General features: G+C 39.3%; 2 protein-coding genes and 1 pseudogene across 4 annotated transcripts; 2 read left to right on the top strand and 1 right to left on the bottom strand.

Moving 5' to 3' along the window:
* Positions 1–453: 453 nt before the first annotated feature.
* LOC107626919 (pentatricopeptide repeat-containing protein At5g15340, mitochondrial pseudogene) lies at positions 454–1161 on the top strand (annotated as a pseudogene).
* Positions 1162–1445: 284 nt separating this feature from the next.
* On the top strand, positions 1446–7718 carry LOC107628207 (mitochondrial adenine nucleotide transporter ADNT1-like). 3 transcript variants are annotated; one of them, XM_088505104.1, is made up of 8 exons: positions 1446–4482; positions 5108–5262; positions 5368–5419; positions 5865–5975; positions 6119–6206; positions 6446–7166; positions 7283–7369; positions 7516–7718. In XM_088505104.1, exons 2-6 carry the CDS (start codon positions 5153–5155, stop codon positions 6610–6612), a joined length of 528 nt encoding a protein of 175 aa, XP_088361230.1. In that variant the 5' UTR covers positions 1446–4482; positions 5108–5152; the 3' UTR covers positions 6613–7166; positions 7283–7369; positions 7516–7718. The 3 variants fall into 3 exon arrangements, with proteins under 3 accessions (XP_088361230.1, XP_088361229.1, XP_088361231.1); XM_088505103.1 differs by having other exon boundaries at positions 1446–5262; positions 6446–6630; positions 6995–7166; XM_088505105.1 differs by having other exon boundaries at positions 1446–5262.
* Positions 7719–14962: 7244 nt separating this feature from the next.
* Positions 14963–15739, bottom strand: LOC148573224 (uncharacterized). The gene has a single exon (XM_088505719.1). The coding sequence runs from the start codon at positions 15737–15739 to the stop codon at positions 14963–14965; it is 777 nt and encodes a 258-aa protein (XP_088361845.1).
* Positions 15740–26054: the final 10315 nt, after the last annotated feature.

Genomic DNA, 26054 nt, shown 5'->3' with positions numbered 1-26054 from the left:
AAAATTTAAAATTTAGGGTAAATACCCTTTCCGGCCCCTGAGCATTTTAAATTGGGACATGTCGCACCTTTATCATCCAGAAACCTCAACCAGGTCCTCAACCATCAACATTAGTGGACATATCGACCCCTGTAACCAGTTGCCAACAGGTTGCCTGGATGACATGTCAGGTGGAGGCTGAGTTATCCAAATGCAGGTGCCACGTGTCATTAGAAGTTGTTGCACGGACTAAAAACCCCCTCCCTGCCCAAACTGTTCTCAGCCCCACCGGCAACACCCTCCACTCACCACCCCTCCCCAACACTCCTCCACAATTACACTGCCCTCATCTCTGCCACTAACCCCAACCATGCCCTTCGCCTTTTCTCCGAAATGCGCTCCCTCCCCCTCCCCCTTGACCCCGTCTCCGTACTCTGCGTCCTCACTAAGTGCTCCCATCTCGGCTGTGTCAAAATGGGCTCGCAGCTTCATGCACTTGTGGTGAAGCTTGGGGTTTCTGGGTGTGTTAGAGTCTGCAATGCTTTGATGGATGTTTATGTGAAGTGTGAGCTTGTGGGTGGGGTTAGAAGAGTTTTTGAGGATATGGGGTTGAAGACTGTGGTGTCTTGGACTGTGGTCTTGGAAGGTGTGGTGAAAGGGGAGGGTTTGGAGAATGGGCGGAAGGTGTTCGATGAAATGCCAGAGAGGAATGAGGTTGCTTGGACTATGATGATTGTGGGGTATGTTGAGAATGGGATGACTAGGGAGGCTTTTGAGCTTTTGAGGGAAATGATTTTTGAGTGTGGGTTTGTGTTGAATGATGTGAGCCTTTGTTCGATTCTTTCGGCTTGTTCGCAGTCTGGGGATGTGAGCTTGGGGAGGTGGGTTCATGGGTATGCTGTGAAGGAAATTGGGTGGGATGTGGGTGTCATGGTGGGGACTGGGTTGGTTGACATGTATGCAAAGTGTGGGAGGATTGGCGCTGCCTTGGTTGTGTTCAGGAACATGCCAAGGAGAAATGTAGTGGCGTGGAATGCCATGATTGGTGGGTTGGCCATGCATGGGAAGGGAAAGGATGTGGTGGATATGTTTGATTCCATGATCGGAGAAGGAGTGAGCCCTGATGCAAATAGTTTGGGAAGGGAAAGGATGTGGTGGAGGAGTGCTGGGGAGGGGTGGTGAGTAGAGGGTGTTGCTGGTGGGGCTGAGAATAGTTTGGGCAGGGAAGGAGTTTTTAGTCCATGCAACAACTTCTAGTGACACGTGGCACTTGCATTTGGACAACTCAGCCTCCACCTGACACGTCATCCAGGCAACCTGTTGGCAACCGGTCACAGGGGTCGATATGTCCACTAATGTTGATGGTTGAGGACCTTGTTGAGGTTTCTGGATGATAAAGGTGCGACATGTCCCAATTTAAAATGCTCAGGGGTCGGAAAGGGTATTTACCTAAAATTTATAATTGATGACATATAAATAAAAATATAAGGTAGTTCCAAAGCAACTTTGTCAAATTGAGTAAGAAAATTTTGTAACGTCTTGTATGGACCTTGCTTAACATTCAGATAATTAGAGGACCTTGCTTGACATTCTGATAATTAGAGCTATGAACTAAGATGCACAAGGATGAAAAAGTTATTGATAAAAAATTGGCCAATTCGTAAAAACTATTGATGAAACCTGTAGGTAAAAAAAAAAAACAGAGTAAAGCAACACCTTCTAAAATAATGTCGTAGGAAAATTTTGGCAAAAATTGAACCGGAGGCACCATTAAGAACCATCTATCATATAATAAAATTTGGTGATATGTGCCGTTGGATCTCCAAAACCATCATAGGGTTTTAAAGTCGTGGGCAAACTAAAATTTGATGAATTTAGTTAAGAAGCCAATAAGAAATTTTGACAATGTGTACAATATGTTGGTTATTTAGTTTAATAAAAATAAATCAAATTTTAAATTTTAAATTTTTAAAAAATTTATTTTAAAAAAATAACCATCTGAAATCCTAATTTATTAAAGCATTTCATTTAAATACTCTCTTCTTTTTCAACCGACGGCCACTCCACCTTCATCAATAATCATCTCATTTCACCGTCGTTACTTGGCTTGCCACACGCCACTCACCCTTAGTAAAAATAACCATCCACTTATAAAAATAATCATTCGCATATCTAATGAATTGAACATCTAACATATTTTAATTATATATAACTAAATTTAATCCAATCAAAATAATTATCTATATAAAAATTAAAATAACCATCCGCATACCTACTAAAATGACCATCCTAAATTGACCATTAAAATAGAAGAAGAAGATGATGAATAAACAGAAGAAACAACTATTGGGGTGAAACATAGTTTTGAAGGACTAGGCATGACAAAAGCGGCACTGTTGTGAAGCATAGGGCTCAAATCTAAAAGAAGCTAACCATGCGATCCGAAGAAGAACAAAAGCATGGTGGAATCATCGATGAGAAGAAGCTTGAAGAAATAGGAAAAAGCGAAGCCAGTTCGGAAGAAAGGCGCGCAAAAAAGCGACAGCAATGTTAGGCTGAGCGCCGGAGAGCGAGGCGCGTCGGGCTGACCGGCGAAGGTGAGGACGGTGTCGGTGGGAAGATGCGGCGACATCGGTATGGCTGGCGAGAAATTCAGTGACGCGAGGTGAGGACCGGAGAAGATAATGGTAAATTTTGAACGTGTATTAAAAGTTACGGTAAAATTAGAAATAACCGTACGTGATGTGAATGAGTTTAAATACTAATCCTAATTTTTCAAATTTTAAAATTTGAAATTAAATAATTAATTAATGATCTAATTTTTAATTATAATTTTATCTTTTCTTTTTTTAATCTATTGTACATATTGTACCATTAGTATTAGTTCCAGTACTTTCTCAAATTTAATGGAAGAGGAATAGCCATGATATCCACTAAATGTATGGACCGATACCAACCGTAAGGGGGTCATGTGGTGGATGCAGAAAGATTTGTTTTTCTTTAGGTGTAGTTGAGATACGTGTCATGTTCATTATGAACATCTTCTTTGTTACAATGTCCTTCACATTCTTGCCTTAGGTCGACAAATTAAGCTGACACTACAAGAAAAATGGCCTATGGCTACGCTTTTTTTTTTTGCTACGCTTTAAAAGCATGACCAGAAGTGGTCAATGGCCATACTTTTGTGAGGGTAGCAATTGAATAGAGATTTGGCCACGTTTTTTCTTGCTACGCTTCAAAAACGTGGCAAAAAGGGTCAACGGCCACGCTTTTGAAAGGGTGGCCATTTATTAGAGAAACGGCCACGTTTTTTTTCTGCCACGCTTCAAAAGCGTGGCCATAGAGAGAAAGCAGGACGTTTTAAAAGCGTGCCGACAGGGTTTCATTATGGCCACGCTTTTAAAACGTGGCCATATCCTGATACTATTATGGCACGCTTTAAAAGCGTGGCCAAAAGGTTTTTTCTGCCACGCTTCAAAAGCGTGGCTATAGAGAGAGACAGGGACGTTTTAAAAGCGTGGTGAGAGGTTTTCATTACAGCCACGCTTACAAAACGTGGCCAAAAGGTTTTTTAAAAAAACCCTAATGACTCGGCCCATGACCCGGTCCCCAACCCATTGACGATGCTCTTTCACCCTAGCTAGCTACCCTCCTCATCGCGCTCTTTCACCCTGGCTACCCCTGGAAGAGCTCTTCCCATTCCCTTCGCCTTCGAAACCACTTCCATACCCTAATCGTGTCACAATCTTCTTCATCTTCTTAATCTTCACTTCATACTCTTCTTCTCTTTCTCGTTCTTCTTCCGTTCTTTCTTCTGGATCTCTTTGTGCATACGTTCGAAGTCCACAAATTAAATTTCAAGCTACACCAAACATGGGCGACGGCAAGGTGAATCTCCCCGACGATCTCTTCTCCTCCAAGTCCTCCGATTCCAAAGGTATGATCGATTTTCCGCCTCCAACGCTTCTATTTTTTTTTTATTTTCTCGATTTTTTTTATTTTAGGGCTTTCCCTTTCCATTTTCATTTTCCTCTAAATCGCTTTCAAATGCTCGCTTCTCATTTCATTTTTGCAATAATTGTTCGCTTTCTCTCTGTCTTGATCCATTGAATCTCAATCCCTGATTCGTTCTCTCTGTCAATCGCATGCTCAACACGCATGTTCCTTCCTGGTTAATTGAAAATGGATACCTAATTTTGAATGTTGTTTTGTGTGATCTTAGCTTTTGAATTTTGATATTTTAGCTGTTATATTTTTACAATTCCTAAACTGTAGCCTACTTTTTTTTTCTTGCCCTAAGAAAATTTTTTGTATATATGAATTCGGTAGCTTCATTAGCTAATTTTTACAATCCCTGTTTTACTGTGCACCCACCCTCCGCCACTGCCGCTACCCCAGCATCCACCCTGTTTTACTGCTGCTGTTTAGAATGAATTTGTCTTTCCTCTGAATGTTGCTGCTAGTATGCAAGGAGCTAGTAAGGCAATGGCAGCCATGAATAAGGTAGCACCTTCAATTTTATATTTTTAAGTGTTTCTTATCCTTACATAACATATATTTGTTCCTTTTTCTTTTTCTTTTTTGGATTGGACCATGATATTGATATCAGCATTCTGTTTGGTTTTACTCAGTGTAAAGGATGGTAAGGTTAAATTAAATATTTGTTAGTTTATAAAGAACAAGCATTCAGAATAGGGGACCTGCTACCTATATGGATTATTTTCATTTGTATGTGTACAATTTTATAGTAGTAACATGGCAATTAAATAAGGAAATATAGATTGGAGGGAACCCTATAGTCTATAGGCAACTCTTACCACTACTACTATATGTATTATGTTTTCTCATTTGATTTCAACTTCTCTTTTTGTATTTAGCACTTATTGCTATGAAGAGACATAGTAGATCCAGAAATTGTGCTATGTTTAACTGTAATACTGCACTCTATTATTTCCATGCTCCCACCAATAATTGATTGATCATGCTCTCACCAATATTTTTGTTTGATTAATCTGGTTTAGCTCATTCTGTTTAGCTTGTTTAGTTCAACTAATTTAGTTTAGTTGAATTAGGTGGTTAATTAGAGAATATGGACTGTTATATGAACTGTAATTATTTTAATTTGTAGAAGTCTATGTAGTTCTTCAAGAGTGTCTTGAAATGAGAAAAAGATATGTTTTTAAAGAAGCGGTTGCTCCATGGGACAAAGAAGTTATATCTGACCCCAGTACTCCAAAGCCTAACCCACAACCATTCTTTTATGCACCTGAAGGAAAGTCTGATGTGAGTTTTTATGAATTTATTTTATACTTTTCCATCATCGAAGAGGTAGATATCCCAATTTTATCTTCTGTGATTAAATGAATGTTAATTTGTTTTGTAATGCAGCACTACTTTGAAATACAAGATGGGGTTATTCACGTATATCCAAATAAAGACTGTAAGTAATTAGTAATACACCAAGTTTCTTGTAGTGTCTGATTTGAACTGCAGAATATAGGGAGCAGTTTCATTTAACAAGTTTCAGTTTTTTGTTCATTGCATCTGACATATTTTTAAGTGTCCCTGTCCTGTTTCATTGACTATTGTTTTCTCTCAGATCTATACTGCAGCTGTATCAGCAAAAAACTGGAAATGATATGACCGTATTTATTGTTTTCTTTCCCCATCTAGTTTTTTGGTGTTGGGCAAGAGGGATTGCAGGTTTTGGTCTCCAGTTACTGCTTTCTCATTAACTGATATTTTCACAGATGTACCTATAAAAACTTAACGATGAAAATTAATAAGAAGTAGCACTTTTCTCAATCAAAGAAAGGAAAGGGGCTGGGAGTGGGTTCAGTTATAAAACCCTGTTTGTCTAACTGTTTTTCTTATGATTTTGGTAGAGGATCTCAGCTGACTCCTGTTTACATCTTGGAGCTGGAGCACGTGCTGGAATAATTGCCATGTCCGCAACTTATCCAATGGATATGGTTCGAGGCAGGATAACTGTACAGGTACATCTTTACCTTCATTTTTCTGTTTACCAATTGCTTGGTTTGCAAATCACATAGAGAGAAGATATAACATTGGTTTTCTTCGTGTTCTTTGTGCTCTACTGCTCTTAATATTTATAGTATGCTTTTTGTTGTATTTGCAGACAGAGAAGTTTCCTTACCAGTACAGAGGGATGTTCCATGCTTTGACAACTGTGCTTAGAGAAGAAGGCCCACGTGCTTTATATAAGGGTTGGCTTCCTTCAGTCATTAGAGTTGTGAATAATCTTTTCATTTTTAATTCTTTATAAAGTTGATGATTACAGTCATGATCATAATGGCAAATATGACAAATTATAATATTGTGCTTAGGCAATTCATGCAACTGATATAATTAACTCCCTACAGTTCTCCACCCCCACCTCTCCTGCTGTAGTGCTGTTATTAGAATTAATGCTTTCTTATTTTTAATTGTTTTTCTTGTTTCCCAGGTTCCATTGTAGATCTAAACTTTGCTGTTTATGAGTCTTTGAAAGATTGGTTAGTTAAATCCAATCCATTTGGTCTAGTGCAAGATTCTGAGTTGAGTGTGACAACTCGCCTGGCATGTGGTGTTGCACCTGGAACTATTGGGGAAACTGTTGCTTATTCCCTTTGAAGCACCTTTAGATTGAAGGTGTGAGTATCATTTTAGAGAAGCCAATCCATGCATGTTGTTAGAATTTTATTTATTATTTTTTTAGGTGTTACATATCATAGCCCATATTGTTAACGTGGTTTCTCAGCCTGGGAAATCGTGGAATAATTATTGATTACTAGACCATATAATATTACTCTACTTAACAACATTATCTCTTTTAATGTGATCATAAATGTTCCAAGGAAATAGAGTGTTCATGCAGATGTCTTGATTAATTTCCAACACCTAGACTACATGTGTCAGCTTTCTGTTTCACTTGGGTTTTAGGTTTTTTCAGCACTTAGATTTGTTTTACAAACCAACTGCTGCTTTCATCTACAATATCAAATTCTCTCTTCAGGTGGCTAGCTTTCCATTTGATGATCATAATTGCCCACCACTTCAACTAGTTATCTCTTTCTGTCATAGTGCATACTCGTGGTTGAAGTTAGATATTGAGAATGTTGTGGTTGTCCACTGTAAGGCTGGAATGAACAAGGTTGATGATTTCTAGTCTTCTATTATTCTTGAAGGTGAGTAGTATCTAAATATTTTCTTCTAAATTTAATGAACCTGCTTTGCATTTACTCCATCTTTCTTTTTATGCTGCTCAGTTTTATTTATATTTGGTAAGTTAAATGTGCTGCAGTTCTTTCCAATTGCTGAGGAGTCAATGGATTACTATAATCAGAAATGATGTGTTGATGGAAAAGGACTTGTTCTGCTCAGTCAGATTGTAAGTTTGGCTTTGCTATGTCCTAATTCAGCCAAAAATTGGGGATTCTGGAGTATTACACTCTTGCTTCTTCTTGTGTTATGTCTTACTTTATCTTTTGTAACTTAAACATGTTTTTTGTTCCCTTGTTGATTTTGCTATTTCAGGGAAGCTGTGAAACATTTTGGTCCTGGTCCTGGTGTTCCTCATAGCCATACCAAGCCTTATGTACGATCTAAGGGAAGGAAGTTTGAGAGGGCTAGAGGAAGAAAGAACAACAAAGGACTTAGTGTTTAAGTTGTATTGTTTCTGTATTTTTCTACCATTTTTAGTTTTGGAATTTAAACTCGAGATTTATTTTGTATTTGAATATTAGTTTATTAATGTATAAAATAATTATAGCAAAATTATGTCACTAATTACTGTTTGATTTGTCTTGCAATAAAAATTGCATACTATATTTATAGGTTTGGTAATAAAAAAGGATTGAAAATTTATATTGTGTAGTAATTAAGTTCAAATAAGGAAAAGAATTTTTTTTTAATTTAACAAGGCTTTCGCCACGCTTTTAAAGCGTGGCCGTATATCTCCCTATCGCCACGCTTTAAAAGCGTGGCCGTATCTCTACCTATCGCCACGCTTTAACAGGTGGCCAGTTGTAAAAAGCGTGGCAATAGGTCACCAAAAGTGTGGCGATAGAGCAACCGCCACGCTTTTTTTAGCTTTTCGCCACGCTTTCAATAGACGTGTTTTCTTGTAGTGTGAGTTTTCATTTGCTTGTTATTAGTTTGCAATTCTGTTATTACTGCTAATAAGTCGACTTAGGTTAAGGTAGAGGATCTTCAGACAAAACGAATGTAGTATCCTCCTTTTATTATTTTTGTGGGTAACCAGAATGTTCTTTCTCTTGCTCTACAATGGGCGCCAAAATTATTTTAGTATTCTGAGGATATGCTGAAATAGTATGATTTCAACCTCCTTTCTCTGAGCAACTAATTCCCATGCTTGACTTCTCTTACAAAGTGATGTGGACATCTGCAAAAAGCATTTTGACGCCTAAATCCATATGTATTTAGAACATTATTTACAATATTAGAAAGGGACTCAAAAAACATACATTGTGTCCCTATTTTTTTTCCTTGTCTCATAGTTGTGTTGCTTTATCATGTGTTCACCCGTTTTATTTTTTTCTGTAACCAATTTATAATAGTGGAAATAAGTATTGTTGTCAGTTTATTCCTTTAGGGGTTAGTCCAAGTTTTACGAACGGATAACCTCTGATTATAAAAAGGTTTCTAACACAGTTATGAAAATTTATACTTTTAAGAATGTTTTTAATACATAATACAATGAGTTGACTATCTAATGAGATGCTCACAAATGGCTTCTTAGTTAGTGGCATTGACATATTCTTAAGACATTAAGCACAGTTAATTTTGGTTCTTTTAGTACAAAAACTTGAATGCAAATAGCAATAAGTGATGTTCCAAAGTTAAGAATGTGAAGCTGTGGAATGGATTTTATCTATCGAAAGGGTTGCTGGCCGGTGCTGGAAAGGGATGAACTATGTATATGATGTCGTTAGAGAAAATCTACTCGAAGTAGGTTGGTTATGTGTCGATTGTTGTCAACTTATTTCAGTTACATATGGCCGAAGTTGGAAGCCAATTGTGAGGTCAATAGTTAGTTATTAGTGAAGTAGGAAAAGATGGTGACATTTGTGCATGTGGTGAAGGGAAATGTATGCGTTGTGCGTTGTAGTACTCGAATGTTGGAGTTATTCTGGTTTGTTTGAGAATCCGAAGCAGAAGGAGCTAAGTGTTGCAGGTGACCATAAATAAAGGCTTGAAGGTGTGGCAGGGAGAGGTTGAAGAAGAGTAGTTCATATTTTTTATTTTTGAACATTTCTTATTAGTGTTTGTTACTATGCTAGCAATAGGTAGGGTAGGGTTTAGATTCTACCCTAATTCTACTCGCGAGTTGAAAATTTTCTTAAAACTCAATCCTATTCTACCTGCGGGTTGAGAATATCTCAACCCTAACCCTATTCGTATCCTAAAGTTCTAAACCCTACCTTACCCAACCCTACTCATAAAAAAATAATTTTTTTAAGTAAATATAAAATTCAATCATTTTTAATTTTATACATATTAATAAAATAGAAAATAATAAACTAAGTTTAAATTAAAATTAAAAATAATAAAATCTTAGAAAGAACAACAAAAACAATTCATTGAATAAAATAAATTTAAAATGCATGAAATGGAATTTGAACCCATGTTTTGGGGTATAATATGCCTCCTTTCAACCACTATACTAGTAAATATATTAAGAGGAAGTATAGGGAGCCAATAGAGTACAATATATACAATAGGGGTGTAGGGATGTTCGATTCAGTAGGATATCAGATGTTTATTATCCTTGGTACCCGAATGGTTATTTTGGATAGTATGGGTGTATTGTATTTGAGAAATTAGTAGTATTTTACCCTGAATATTCATTTTTTAACTCATATTGAGCCAAATAAACAACCCATTATACATATTGTACAGATACTCTATTGGTTCCCTAGCGGGATTCATATATTAAAGTTTTAGACATTATATAATATATATTTTAAGTTTAAAAAATTTAGGATGGCCAAGGCCACACTGGTCCCTCCTAAATCCGCCTCTGCACATGGGGTACACTCTCGTACACTCTTTGTTGTCAAAATGCGATAAATTGATAAAAGCTAGACATATTAATCGTACACGAACTGCCACCGACGGTTACCACCACCTATGCTGTCCATGGTTTCTACTGCAAAATTTTATAGCATCCTCATCTTCCATTTGGTTATCATGCTCTGCACTAAATGAGCCACCCCTGCTCTAATAGACCATCCAAGACCACCATAAAATCCTAATTGATTTTTCCTCATGAATTATTTATTCATATTTCTATTTTTTTAATTATTTTTAAAAAGTTTTTATGATTTCAAATCTAATCACATTAACGTATTTATTGTATCTGGTTAAAAATGTTCCTGTCATTAACAACATGAAAGTCAAAGTCAAACAACTTTTTCTTATTTACGTATACTGCACTAATTGGTGGAAAGAACATAGACAGTATATTTATGGCCACTATACATCGCACCTACTTAAGTTATGATTCTTAATAGGGATGACAAAGTGGGTTACGCGTCTCGTCTCACCAAAGTTCGCCACAAATCAAGGCAGGCCACCAAATTAATATAAGCTAAATTTGCTATCCCGTCTTGCTAAAAAGCAGATTGGCGAGTTGGCAGACCAGCCCACCTTCTCACTTTTTTTTATAGCTCTAAGTAATATTATAATAAGTACAGTTCAATAAATTCATGACAATAACTATATTTTTTTAAGCTCTAAATAATAAGTATGCAATCCATAACAATTACTATATCAAACACACTTAAATCATAATATTAACCATATTAAGTCTCAAATACAACAACATAATCCATATTCCATAAATCCATATCAAATGATCAAACTACACTTAAATCAAAATATACCAAATAATCCATAGTAATAACCATGTCACCATAAATGCTCTTAATTCATATTTATATGATATTATAAAATGACCACAATATTCTTTAAAAAAAATATTGCCAACCCTTTTCATCCTGTCAAAGTCTGCGGGTTTTTAAAAATTGGCGAATGTAAAATCTTACCCGACCCACAATTTTTAGCTATTTTAGCAGTTTAGTCTGACAAGTTCAACCCAATCTGCCACTCCTACTTAATAAGCTAATTAACTAAATCCTTATGTTATTTTTTAAGGATTTTAGATTTGGCTTCATATATATCAAACATCTTATTATTTTGTCCAATTTTAATCTTTTGGTCAAAATTAATTTTTTTTCCCTTCCAAAATTATCTTTTTTATATTGTATTTTTTTTAAATAGCGATAAAAATTGTAATTATAGTAATTATAATAGTGGTTATAGTGATTTGAGAGTAAAAGTGATAAAAAAAAAACAAGAGAAAGAAGAAGATAATAATAATAATAAAGGAAAAATGATTTTTTTGAAAAAAAGTTTTAGTTTTAAACAAAGGATAAAAATAGAACAAAATAAAACGTTTGAGATAAAAATATGACATTTTAAATGTTAATAATAAAACAAAGACTTAATTAAAGTTTTTTTTTTGAAATAAAAGAGCTCAACACAATAGAGTGGAGCAAACTTAAAAACAAGCAGACGAACAACACCTAGAACAAACACAACATAAAGAAACTCTCCATGTCATCTCCAGCATAGACATCAACAACAAGAAGAGCGCACACCTTCCCACTCTTTAACGCTAAGCAAGGACATATTGATGGTTTCTTCAACACCTTTGCTTTCATTCTGAAATATCCTCCTATTTCTTTCCATCCAAATGTTCCAGATGATCGCACAGAAGCATCTCAATCGCTGCTTGCGATCCTCCTTCCTACGCGGCTCTTCTGTCCAATTTAGAAAGTGGTCCTTCATCAATTCCGGAAGAGACCACAGTCGGCCAAACACAGACATCCAAGCATTCCACACCTGCCAGGCAAATTCACATCCAAGAAACAAGTGATGGACGTGCTCCACATCCCTGTTGCATAAGATACACTTCGTATCATCCTGATTGATAATCCCAAACCAACTTAGCCTTTCCTTCGTGTTCACTGATGAGACGCAGAAGCTGGTGAATTAAAAATTATTAAAATGGTTACGTTGCAAGTATAGTTCTTAACTCACCGAAAATCTGCCTATCAATTTAGAAATATGTCACAGAAAATTAAATTAAAAATTACTGGGAGTTTTAAGTCCCAAGTCGTCTCCCAACGAGTTGCAGAAAAGTGTGCTATCTTATTAATCAGATGTTTCAAGAAGTTGAGCTAAGTGAATTGGAATGTAAATTGAGGAAAGTTAAATAATATGAATAAAAGCCTTGACTGGAGTTGATTGGTTGGAATTTCTATTATTGGTAGAGTGATTGTAAGATTAATTTATAATTAATGGTTGTTTTGTTTGGTTATCCTTTACTAAGTAAGGGAAAGTCAAACAAGCTGGAATGCCAGATCTGTTCACAAGTTGCAACCCACTTAGTTCAAAGGGATTGGCGTTGGTGATAGGATAGCAATCCGACATTTAACCCAATTACAAATTTTTCTTTCAATCTTTCCAACTCAAGAATTCCTTTTAATCAACTCCCCATCAAGTAAGGAAACTACTCACGCATTGTAAATAAAGAATCCATAGCACATGGAAGGGGATTAAAAGAAGACATGATTATTGGAATTGAAATTGAATTAAAAAGAAATAATCCTTGCATTAAATAATCATAAAAGTATCTGAATGACAAAATTGAACAAAGCAAAGAACATGGAAGAATAAAACCAAGTTGAGAAAACGAACTAGAATGACGAAGTCTTGATAAGGAAGTAACTCTTCTCAATGTTCCAATGCTAAGATCAATTGAAAATTAAATTTCTAAAAACCTAGAGAGAAAAACCTAAGAGAGTAAAACTAGATCTCCCAACTGTTGACTGAATAAATGTGTTATTTGTTTCTGCATGTTCTCTGACTCTAGTCTGCTGTTCCGGTCCAAAAACTGGGCCGAAATAGGCTCCAAAATCGCCCCCAACGAATTCTGCAGATTATGCAGATCGCACATGTCACGCGATCGCGTCATCCATGCAGACACATCATTCGCGCTTTTCCTCGCCACGCGTTCGCGTCGTCCACGCTACCGCGTCGCCAGAACTTTTCCAATCCGCGCGGCCGCGTGAGCCATGCGGCCGCGTCGCTGCGATTTGCTCTCCTTCGCGCGGTCGCGTGAGCCATGCGACCGCGTCACTTCTCGCTGGTTATCTCCTCAAATTCTTGTGTTCCTTCCATTTTTTCTAGCTTCCTTTCCAATCTCTAACTCGTTTATGCCCTGTAAAGTCTGAAACACTCAACACACAGATCACGGCATCGAATGGAATAAGGAGAATTAAAAATAAATAATTAAAGTCTCTAGGAAGCAGTTTTCAAACATGTAATAAATTCAGGAAGGAAATCTAAATGCATGCTAATTTAATGAATAAGTGGGTAAGGATCATGATAAAACCACACAATTAAACACAATATAAACCATAAAATAGTAGTTTATCAACCTCCCCACACTTAAACATTAGCATGTCCTCATGCTTAATTGAAGGAGATAAGGAAATAAGTATGAACATGTAGAAACTCATGAAATGCAATGCAAACCTATATATATATAAATAAATGCAACTATATGATTCTTGTCCACTTGATCAAAAGTAAATAGGCTCTTCAAAACAATTACAAATCAAATTCCACTAATTTTATCATTACATAATAAAATGGATAAAAGTGCAAGAAGATAGCTCATGAAAGCAGGAAACTTGAAAATTCAAGTATTGAACCCTCACTGATAATGTATGTATGCTCTAATCTCTAGTGTATAGGGTGGTCACTCTATCCTTCTCTAATCATGCTTTCTAACTTTTGTTCTTCTCCTAACCAATCAACAATAGTTAATATACCAATGCAAACATCATGAGGTCTTTCCAAGGTTGTAATAGGGCTAAGGTATAGGTAGGGGTGTATATTTGGTCAAGTGAGCTAATAAATTGAATCTTTAATTAACCCAAGCTCTAACATAACTTGTATACACTTAATGTCATCTTTAAAGTTCATACCTAGCTACCTAGAATTCCCTTTTTCAATCCATACTCATGCATCAACTTATATTTTGGTTCTATTGTATGTGCACTGATCTTTGAATTCTGAATTTAACATTGGGGTAATTTTGTCCCCTTATTTACTGATTTTTTTCATTTTTTTTTAAATAAATAAATAAAGCTTATCAATGCACATAGATTTTTCATTCTTATATTTTCACATGAGTAGGTATCCAAATTTCCCTTAAATTTTTATGACACATTCCCTTAACAACTTTTGTTCCCACAATTTCCCATACTTAACTAGCACACACAATTCTATCTTAAGCTAACCAAAGATTCAAATTGGGATATACAATTGTTTTTCGGCTTAAGGTTAGTAATGTGGTAAAATATCGAACAAATGGGAATTAAAGGCTCAAAGTGGTTAACAAAGGTAATTGAAACGGGTAGGCTTAATTTGGATGAGTGAGTTTAAACAAATAATGGCCTCAATCATGTGCAAGCATGCAAATACAATAACTATTGAACATATAAGATAAAACAAAATATAGATTACAATCATAGAGAAGTAAACACACAAGAATGAAATAATTATGGTTAAATAATGTAACCATTCATAAAGGCTCAAATCTTTCACAGGTTGTGTGTTCTTTAACTCAAATATCATGTTCCAAATACAACTCAAGCAAATTTATCATAAAAATTTTGAAAAATTAGTGAAATTTTGTTCCAAAGATAGATTTTTAAAAGAAACTTATTGTCTTTTCAATCAAGTAGAACATGCATGCAACTATCCTAACCTATGCAATTTATTCTATTCTATAAAGGAAAGAAAATCTAACTAAAATATCCTAATTATTGGTGCCAGAGAAGAGAAATTACCTCCGGAAGTCAGGTACTGACCGACCTCCCCACACTTAAGACTTTGCACCGTCCTCGGTGCCATCTGTCAGAAACAGGGGTGGGCTGGTAGCAGTATCTCCACAGTCGGGGCCGTCATGGCTCCCTGTGCTGGTAAAGGAAGTGGAGTCCGGGGTGTCTGAGTCTATGAAATGTCCCTTGAGTAGCTCCTTGAGGTGTTTGAATCGGCGCTCGTTACGGCGCTCTCTCATCTTTGCTTTCTGTTCTTGCCGATCCAACCGTTCGATTATCTGCTGGAGCAATTTCTCAGTTGTAGATGCTTGTGGTGTTGAAGAAGGATTATCTTCAACTGGAGCAGTAGGAAGGCTTGTAGTAGCTGCTGAGAGTCTGAGGTATTTTCCGTTAGGGACATACTGATCATCCCGTGGAAGCATGGCTTTTGTGTCCCCAGCTCTGTAGGAGACTCCGGCTGCTGAGACAAGATCTGAGACCAAGGCGGGGAAAGGTAAGTTGCCCGCAATTTGTACGTGTTCCATAGCATTCCGGATATGTCTTGAGAGATACAGAGGTTGGTCTGTAAGGATGCACCATAGTAGAACAGCCATGTCCGCAGTGAAGGAGGACTCATGAGTGCTCGGAAAGACATAATGGGACATTATCTGCGCCCATACGTGAGCCTCCAAGGTAAGTGCTGAAGCTAAGATTCCCTTAGGGCGGGTACGGTGGTATCCGTAGATCCAACGGCTGCCAGGTAAGGCTATGACTCTGAGAACAGAGTCCCAGTTGAATTGGTATCTCTGGTGCTGAAGGGTGGCTTCTTGAAAAGCGTCCATTCCTACTGGAATAGGGGGAAGACTCAGAGCTTGCTGAATGGCCTCTTCTGTAATGGGGACTTACTTCTGCCGGACATAAACAGACTGCAGGGTCGGCATGTAGAAGTTGGAGTAGAACTCAACTACCCAAGAAAGATTGACCTGTCTTGGTTGTCTCCGTAGGAAACCCCATTGTCTTCGCTCAATTTGTGGCTCAACAAAGGTGGCAATATTGGACAGGAGGATAAGAAGGTATTCATTATTATAATTCTTTTCTGCCATGATAGGGAACATCTGCTCACAGTAGCGATTGGGAAATCGCGCAGTGTCCTTTGCTAGAAAGGCTTTCTCCTTTTCGTCAACCTTTATTATCCGCTTAACTCTTTTTGTTGAGGGCTTGACGGCGGTTGAAGAAGGCTCTGCCACTAATGCTCTTTTAGTTCCTCTTCTTGCTGGTGGTTTGGAAGTTGCTTTCTCCTTTCCTTTCTTGGTGGCCATCCTGAAAGAAGGGAAGAGAAAGAAAATTAAATTTAAAGAGATATACAGCAAGGAAGGAAACAGAAAAGAGGGTGAATGATGCACAGCAAAATGTAGATGACATTAACACATGCTCTCGAGTACATATGAAAAGCCATCAATGGAAAATAGCTAGTGCATACAAAGTCAAGTGAATGCAAGGTGTTTATTGGCGTGCCAGAAAAGGGCATGAGTAGCATAGACCAAGCATTACTTCGTAACAAACCATCACGTTTGTATTGACAATTGAATTCAATTAATAAAATAATAAGGGAAATTTGTGAAAAGCAAGCATTGAGTAATAGAGTAAAGTAATGTAGAAAAGTGCATAGGGCTATATAGGCTTTTTCACAAACACATGGCATGCATGGTAAATAAGATATAAAAAGTATGAAATTGAACATGCAAGCAATCCCCTTAAAAATAATAATAATTGTCAAATAAATTATAACAAGTCACAAGCATATAATGAGGGATAATGACTCAAAAAAAATTTCTAGCATCGTGTAAAAAGGGAAGGAAGAAGATGAAAAATAAAAAAAATTGAAAAGAAAAAGAAAAGAAAAAGAAAATAAAAATGTATATAAAATAATAAGAATGATGGAAAAGAAAAGAAGGAAGAAGAAGGTAAAACCTTGTTAACGGTGGTGAGAGAGATAGAGAGTGAAAGGTGAAATAGAAGGGGGAGGGGGGAAGGAAGATAAAGGAGGGGAAAGAAAAATTAGGATTTGGGGGAGAGAAAGATAAGATAATTTGGCAATTTAGGTTAAGCTGTGCGGCGCATGCGACGCGGCCGCGTGGGGCACGCATTCGCGTGGGTGCGCGTCAGGTAGGGGGACGCGATCGCGTTGGTCACGCGGTCGCGTGACCCATGTTACACTGCTGGTGCGAGTGCAGCCTCGCTCCAGCACAACTCTCTGTTCATTTTAATTGAATTTCCAAATTGGGGTGACGCGATCGCGTGGGTCACGCGATCGCATGAGTGTGCGTTGTAAAATGGGTGACGCGGTCGCGTGACAAGGATTGTGCTTCCAGCACCAATCCAGCATCACTCTCGCACAAAATGTTGATGTGCACCCTTTTACCGAAAACTCAGGGCACGCGGCCGCGTGGGGCATGCGGTCGCGTGGGAGGCCATGATTCCCATGCGACGCGAACGCGTCAAGGACGCGGTCGCATGGGCTGATTTGTGCCATTGGCACGCCTCCAGCCACGCTCCAGCCGAACTCTCTGTTCGTTTATTTGTTTTCTCCACCCCCTTTGCAACGCGGACGCGTCGCTGATACGATCGCGTCGCGTGGCGAAATTTTTTTTTTGAAATATGAAGACATGAAATGCAAATGCACGAAAGTACTAATAAAGAGAAGAGTTATTGAATAGGAAAAACAAAGAAAAGAACGATCATACCACGGTGGGTTGTCTCCCACCAAGCACTTTGCTTTAACGTCCGTAAGTTGGACGCTCCACTAGCTCAATCGGCTGCTATGTGGGGATCTTCCAGGCGGAAGATCTCAAGCTCCTTATTTCTCTGCACCTTCTCACCATGGTACAGCTTCAGGCGTTGTCCATTAACCTTAATAAGTTCAGAGCTTGAAGGATGGCTTAGGTGATAAACTCCGTACGGTTCAGCCTTCTCTACTCTGTATGGACCTTCCCATTTTGATCTCAACTTACCAGGCATGAGCCTTAGTCGAGATTTGTAAAGGAGGACAAAATCTCCAGGTTGGAACTCTTTCTTCTTGATGTTTTGATCATGCACAGCTTTCATCTTTTCCTTGTAAATTCTGGAGTTCTCATAAGCTTCTAGGCGAAGGTTCTCCAGTTCCTGCAGTTGCAACTTCCTTTCAGCTCCAGCATTCTCAATTCCCATGTTGCACTCCTTAACTGCCCAGAAGGCTCTGTGTTCTATTTCAACTGGGAGGTGACAAGCTTTTCCATAAATCAAGCGGAAGGAACTCATCCCAATGGGTGTCTTGTATGCTGTTCTATATGCCCACAGTGCATCTTGTAGCCTGGTGCTCCAGTCTTTTCTATGAGGCTTTACTATCTTTTGCAAGATACGCTTAATTTCTCTGTTCGACACCTCGGCTTGCCCATTAGTTTGGGGATGGTAAGCGGTTGCAACTTTATGGATTATCCCATGCTTCTTCATCAATCCTGTTAGTCTCCTGTTACAAAAATGGGTGCCTTGATCGCTCATGATCGCTCGTGGTGATCCAAAGCGACATAAAATATGGTTTCTCACAAAGAAAACAACAGTGTTAGCATCATCAGTGCGGGTAGGAATTGCTTCTACCCATTTGGAAACATAATCTACAGCTAACAATATATAAAAATATCCATTAGAATTTGGAAATGGACCCATGAAGTCAATGCCCCAAACATCAAAAATTTCACAAAAGAGCATATATTGTTGAGGCATCTCATCCCTCCTGGATATATTACCAAATTTCTGGCATGGGGGGCAAGATTTACAAAACTCAGCAGCGTCTTTAAAAAGAGTAGGCCACCAGAATCCGCAGTCTAAGATCTTTCTAGCTGTTCTTTGAGGGCTAAAATGTCCTCCACTCTCAGATGAGTGACAGGCCTCTAAAATGGACTGGAATTCTGATTGAGGCACACAACGTCTAATTATCTGGTCAGCGCCACATCTCCATAAATATGGGTCATCCCATATATAATATTTAGACTCGCTTTTCAGCTTGTCCCTTTGATGTTTAGAAAAATGTGGAGGAAATGTGCGGCTAACTAAATAATTAGCAACAGGTGCATACCAAGGAACTACCTCGGATACTACTTGCAGGTTGTCAAAAGGAAAATTATCATCTATAGGAGTAGGGTCATCCTTAATATGTTCAAGGCGACTCAAGTGGTCTGCTACTAAATTCTGATTACCACTCCTATCCTTTATTTCTAAATCAAATTCTTGTAATAGCAGTATCCAACGTATAAGTCTTGGTTTGGATTCCTTTTTAGCTAATAGATACTTTAGAGCTGCATGGTCTGAATACACTACTACTCTAGTACCGAGTAAATAAGCTCGAAATTTATCCAGAGCAAAAACAATAGCAAGAAGCTCCTTCTCAGTAGTAGTATAATTGGACTGGGCAGTGTCTAAAGTCTTAGACGCATAGGCAATAACAAAAGGATCCTTACCTTCACGCTGAGCCAGCGCTGCTCCTACTGCATGGTTGGAAGCATCGCACATGATTTCAAACGGCTGACTCCAGTCTGGTCCTCTCACAATTGGGGCTTGAGTTAGAGCAGTCTTCATCTTATCAAACGCTTGTTTGCAATCCTCACTGAACTCGAACTCAATATCCTTCTGCAGTAATCTGGATAAGGGAAGCGCCACCTTACTAAAGTCCTTAATAAATCTCCGGTAGAAACCTGCATGGCCAAGGAACGAACGGACTTCCCTCACAGAAGAGGGGTAAGGTAAACTAGAAATAACATTCACCTTTGCTGGGTCTACAGAAATATCATTATTAGATACCACATGTCCTAATACAATCCCTTGTTTTACCATAAAGTGGCATTTTTCGAAATTCAATACAAGGTTTGTGTTAACACATCTATCTAACACTCGAGATAATCCATCTAAGCAAAGGCTAAAAGAATCACCATAAACGCTAAAATCGTCCATAAAAACTTCCATACAGTCCTCAATAGGGTCAGAAAAAGACTCATCATGCACCTATGGAAGGTGGCTGATGCATTGCACAAGCCAAAGGGCATTCTCTTATAAGCATAAGTCCCAAAAGGACATGTAAAAGTAGTCTTTTCCTGATCCTCAGGAGCTATATGAATCTGGAAATAACCTGTGTAACCATCTAAAAAGCAATAATGTGATTTACCTGACAGGCGATCCAGCATTTGATCAATGAATGGAAGTGGGTAGTGATCCTTACGGGTAGCTTGGTTGAGACGCCTGTAATCAATGCAGACTCTCCAAGCATTCTGAACTCTAGTTGCTATGAGCTCTCCATGCTCACTCTTCACTGTAGTGACTCTAGATTTCTTGGGCACCACTTGTACTGGGCTTACACATTCACTATCTGAAATGGGATATATGATACCTGCTTCCAATAGTCTGTTCACTTCCTTTTTGACAACTTCCAAGATGGTGGGATTCAATCTTCTTTGGGGTTGACGGACAGGTCTTGCTTCCTCTTCTAGAAATATTCTGTGCTCGCATACTTGAGGGTTGATTCCCACTATGTCTGCCAAACTCCACCCAATTGCCTTCTTATGCTTCCTCAGTACATCAAGTAACTGCTCTTCTTGTTGAGAAGTTAGTTCCCTCGCAATAATAACCGGAAACTTCTGCTTATCCTCAAGATAAGCATATTTGAGATGTGGAGGGAGAGGTTTCAATTCTAACTTTTGATCATGGGCGGGCTCTGGATTATCTGGGGCTTGTGAAAATGGCGAAGTGCTCCCATTGTCAGTTAAGAGGGTCTCCACACTTGGACCTTGTCCAGTGTGCCTCTCTTCAAACTCTTCCTTTTGAACTTCAGCTACACTTTCGTCTATGACATCACACTGGAAGATAGAACGATCTTCTGGGGGGTTGTCAATGACTCCATTCAGATTGAAGATTACTATGCAGCCATCTATTTCAAAGGAGTATGTTCCTGAAAAAGCATCCAATTTGAATTTTGATGTCTTCAGGAATGGTCTTCCAAGTAGGATTGATGATGGCTTATCTGAATCATTGTGGGGCATCTCCAAGATATAAAAATCAGTGGGAAATGTGAGCCCTTTAATGTTCACCAAAACATCTTCAGCAACTCCAGCCACTGTAATAATGCTTTTATCTGCTAACACAAAACGAGCTGCCGACCTTTTTAAGGGAGGGAGCCTCAAAACATCATATATAGACAAAGGCATTATACTGACACATGCTCCTAAATCACACATGCAATCATAAATTACTACACCACCAATAGTGCAACTAACTATGCAAGGACCTGGATCACTACATTTTTCAGGTAATTCTCCCATTAAAGCAGATATAGAACTACCTAAAGGAATAATTTCTAATTCATTAATTTTGTCTTTATGGATACATAAGTCTTTTAGAAACTTTGCATATTTAGGTACCTACTGAATAACATCAAAAAGGGGAACAGTTACCTCAACCTTTTTGAATATCTCTACCATTTTAGGATCGGGTTCCAGCTGCTTCCTGGGCTTCCTTGCAAGTTGTGGAAATGGAATAGGAGCAGTGTTGTCTGTGGTGTCTGCGCCTTTTGGTGCTTCCTTCTGTGGTTGAGTTGTCTCTTCTTCAGCTATGTCCTGTATATCCTCTTCCTCTTCAACATCTTCGATTTCTACCACCTCTTCAGCTGAGGCGTATTCTGGTGAGCTTGATTCCTCCTGAATCCTCTCCTGCAGTGTGGTTCCGGACCTCAGGGTGATAGCATTAATGCCTCCCTTTGGATTGGGTAATGGTTGAGAGGGGATTCCAGTGGTGCTTGAAGGTTGGTTACTGGAATTTTGTGCTGATCCAAGCTGTGTCATAAAAGCTTGCAGAGTAGAGGTGAGACCATTCAGACCAGCGTTAATACTATTCATGATGTTGTTTTCCATGGTCTGTTGTCTTTTCTCAAGAGATTGTAGTAGATCTTCATTAGAAGATAACGAAGAATGAGTAAATTGAGAGGTCTGCTGCTGATTATTTTGTGGTCCTTGGTTCTGCCTCAGGTGAGGTGCTCTGTAAGGTTGATTTTGCTGTCTGTTGTTGTTATTGTTCCACCTCTGATTTCCCTGATTATCTCTGCCTCCTCTGTTATTGTTGCCCCTCCAATTTTGGTTTGAATTGTCCTGCCATCCATGGTTATTATTTCCACTTTGATTGTACCCTTGGTTGGGGTGGTCATAGAAGTTGTGAGTGGATGCCACCATGTTGTCTTCTTGTTGGAGCTGCGAGCATTCATCGGTGTAGTGGCTATAATCAACACAGATTTCGTAAATTCTTTGTGGGACTAGTTGTTGGTTTTGCTGTGGTGGAGGAGGTTGAGCTTGCTGAGCTTGTTGATTCAACTGCATTTGTTTCAGCAAGTTGGTCATTTCATAGATGCCTTGAGTTAGAGCAGCAGTCTCTCTGCTGGAAGATACTTCTGCAACAGCTTTTGAACGGCCTTGCTTTTGTCTGTGGTTCCTAGTGGATTCAGCTAAATCACTGATCAATTGCCAAGCTTCATCAGTGGTCTTGTACTTCTTCATAGACCCATTGCTGGCACTTTCCAGTATGGTCTTATCTTGGGGCCTCATACCCTGTGTAATATAGCTGAGTAGCACGATCTTGTTAATCATGTGGTGGGGACATGCTTCCAGAAGATTATTGAAGCGCTCCCAGTATTCAAAGAGAGTCTCATTGTCATCCTGAACAATTGTGGAGATATCCTTCCTTAGCTTATCAGTAACTTCAGATGGAAAGAATTTCTCCAGAAACTCCTTTCTGAGTGTATCCCAGTTGGATACATTTGCTAGAGGTTGAGTGTAGTACCACTCTCTTGCTTTTCCCTCAAGAGAAAACGGAAAAGCTTTCAGCAGAATTGAAGTTTCATCAGTGCCATCACGCCTGACAGTAGAACAGGCTGCCTGGAAATCTCTCAAGTGCTTGATAGGCTCTTGAGCAGGTAGGCCATGAAACCTGGGCATCAAATTTAGTAGTGCGGACTTTATTTCAAAATCTGTAGCTACCGCTGGATGATGCGCTTGAAACGGTTGCATTGTAAAATCAGGGGCTCCTTCCTCCTGGATGGTAACTCTCCTAGCTGTCATGTTTTCTGCACGTAAAACAACCGAATCAGTAGAACGAGGGCTGATTTCTTCCTCAGATTCACTTTCAGATCCACCCTCAGAGTGGGCTAACCGACGCTGTTCTCGCCTTATTCGTGAAATTGTCCTTTCAATTTCAGGATCGAATATTAGCAAGCGCGGATCAGGAAGTGAACGCGTCATTTGACGGAAGAAACATGCAGCTCATAGTAGCAAAGTAAAATAAAATGCAAATAAATAAATTCTAATTAATAAAATTAGCACTCTATTGCAACTCCCCGGCAACGGCGCCAAAAATTGATGAGACGCAGAAGCTGGTGAATTAAAAATTATTAAAATGGTTACGTTGCAAGTATAGTTCTTAACTCACCGAAAATCTGCCTATCAATTTAGAAATATGTCACAGAGAATTAAATTAAAAATTACTGGGAGTTTTAAGTCCCAGGTCGTCTCCCAATGAGTTGCAGAAAAGTGTGCTATCTTATTAATCAGATGTTCCAAGAAGTTGAGCTAAGTGAATTGGAATGTAAATTGAGGAAAGTTAAATAATATGAATAAAAGCCTTGACTGGGAGTTGATTGGTTGGAATTTCTATTATTGGTGGAGTGATTGTAAGATTAATTTATAATTAATGGTTGTTCTGTGTGGTTATCCTTTACTAAGTAAGGGAAAGTCAAACAAGCTAGAATGCCAGATCTGTTCACAAGTTGCAACCCACTTAGTTCAAAGGGATTGGCGTTGGTGACAGGACAGCAATCCGACATTTAACCCAATTACAAATTTTTCTTTCAATCCTTCCAACTCAAGAATTCCTTTTAATCAACTCCCCATCAAGTAAGGAAACTACTCACGCATTGTAAATAAAGAATCCATAGCACATGGAAGGGGATTAAAAGAAGACATGATTATTGGAATTGAAATTGAATTAAAAAGAAATAATCCTTGCATTAAATAATCATAAAAGTATCTAAATGACAAAATTGAACAAAGCAAAGAACATGGAAGAATAAAACCAAGTTGAGAAAACGAACTAGAATGACGAAGTCTTGATAAGGAAGTAACTCTTCTCAATGTTCCAATGCTAAGATCAATTGAAAATTAAATTTCTAAAAACCTAGAGAGAAAAAACTAAGAGAGTAAAACTAGATCTCCCAACTGTTGACTGAATGAATGTGTTATTTGTTTTTGCATGTTCTCTGACTCTAGTCTGCTGTTCCGGGCCAAAAACTGGGCCGAAATAGGGTCCAAAATCACCCCCAACGAATTCTGCAGATTATGCAGATTGCACATGTCACGCGATCGCGTCATCCATGCGGACGCGTCATTCGCGCTTTTCCTCGCCACGCGTTCGCGTCGTCCACGCTACCGCGTCGCCAGAACTTTTCCAATCCGCGCGGCCGCGTGAGCCACGCGGCTGCGTCGCTGTGATTTGCTCTCCTTCGCACGGTCGCGTGAGCCATGCGACCGCGTCACTTCTCGCTGGTTATCTCCTCAAATTCTTGTGTTCCTTTCATTTTTGCTAGCTTCCTTTCCAATCTCTAACTCGTTTATGCCCTGTATAGTCTGAAACACTCAACACACAGATCACGGCATCGAATGGAATAAAGGAGAATTAAAAATAAATAATTAAAGTCTCTAGGAAGCAGTTTTCAAACATGTAATAAATTCAGGAAGGAAATCTAAATGCATGCTAATTTAATGAATAAGTGGGTAAGGATCATGATAAAACCACACAATTAAACACAATATAAACCATAAAATAGTGGTTTATCATTCACCCTGCCTATCAATACAAACCAGGTAAACAGCTCTACTTTTGGTGGAACTAAACCTTTCCAAATGGAGTTAGGACCACGGGCGTGTCTTGGAACTCCCCCGGCAATCCCACTAGGGGACTCCGGAGAGGAAAGGTTGGGGCAAGGCAAGGATACCACACCACGGGGTAGGAAACACAGGAGCCGCACAACAGTGGAACGAGCACGGTAGCTCGAGCCCACACATGGAGAGGATCCGGTGCGCCCGTTCGTTGCGCGAGGCAAGGAGCCAGACAGCACTCAAGACCCACACACCACTCATCCGCCAACACGGTCCGCAAACCCAGCACTCCCAGATGAACCGCGCCCCGCACGCCAAGACGCGTGCAGGCAAGCGGAAGCATACGGGAGGGCCGAGCCAACGCCGCTGGGCAGGTTTCAAGGGAAGGGACAAAAGAGACTCGAGGGACAGCCCGAAGCGTAAGGTGCTTCGGACGATAACCGAACAGCTGCACCGTCTAGATAAAGCCACACGCACAACCCACACACCGCTCATCCGCCACCACGGTCCGCAAACACAGCACAACCGGATGAACCGCGCCCCGCACGCCTAGGCGCGTGCAGGCAAGCGGAAGCATACGGGAGGGCCGAGCCAAGCATTCCCTCTTGTAACACCTGCACAAAAGAGTTAGTCAAAAAAATACCAAGTCTATCATATTTTCACACCACTCTATCCTCTTTATTACTTACTAGCCTCACAGGTCGCAAAGTCTTGTGCAACTGACCCAAAAGGCCCAACTCCCACTGGAAGAGCTCTCACCTCCATAGAAAGTTTCACACCCACTCTAACCCATCTCAAAACCCACAATCCCCAATAAATGAACCACACTGGTTTGAAACAGAGAAGAGACGGGAGAACCGATCTTTCAAGGAACCACAATGTAGCCAAACATCCTCCCAAAACCAAGTCCGACGACCATCACCAACCTCCATGGACAGACCTGTAATCATCTTCTCCCTTAAAAGTTGGTCTGTTATCTGTACCTGGCATATATCCTTCCAAGGACCTCCTCTGGTAGGTAACACTTGAGTGGCCAGTAACTCATCCGGCTTCAGATTATTACAGGAACAGACCACCTTTTTCCACAATGGGCACTCTTCCTTCGCAAACCGCCACCACCACTTAAACAAGAGTGCGGTGTTTTGAACCATAGCATCTCCAACTCCCAAACCACCTAACTTCTTTGGGGCTGCACCAACTCCCATCGAACCAACGC

This window comes from Arachis ipaensis, chromosome B2, assembly GCF_059453495.1.
Source record: "Arachis ipaensis isolate K30076 ecotype BB chromosome B2, ASM5945349v1, whole genome shotgun sequence".
Lineage (NCBI taxonomy): Eukaryota > Viridiplantae > Streptophyta > Magnoliopsida > Fabales > Fabaceae > Arachis > Arachis ipaensis.
Note: the sequence above shows the minus strand (reverse complement) of the source record. Positions and strands in the feature narration are given on the sequence as shown.

What these genes read in the sequence shown, in the direction of transcription:
- LOC148573224 (XM_088505719.1), bottom strand. Translation starts at nt 15,739, where the DNA reads ATGGACGCTTTTCAAGAAGCCACCCTTCAGCACCAGAGATACCAATTC.
- LOC107628207 (XM_088505104.1), top strand. Translation starts at nt 5,153, where the DNA reads ATGTTTTTAAAGAAGCGGTTGCTCCATGGGACAAAGAAGTTATATCTG. An exon ending in CACCTGAAGGAAAGTCTGAT is followed by an intron (nt 5,263 to 5,367) that starts GTGAGTTTTTAT and finishes TTTGTAATGCAG; the next exon opens with CACTACTTTGAAATACAAGA. An exon ending in CGTATATCCAAATAAAGACT is followed by an intron (nt 5,420 to 5,864) that starts GTAAGTAATTAG and finishes TGATTTTGGTAG; the next exon opens with AGGATCTCAGCTGACTCCTG.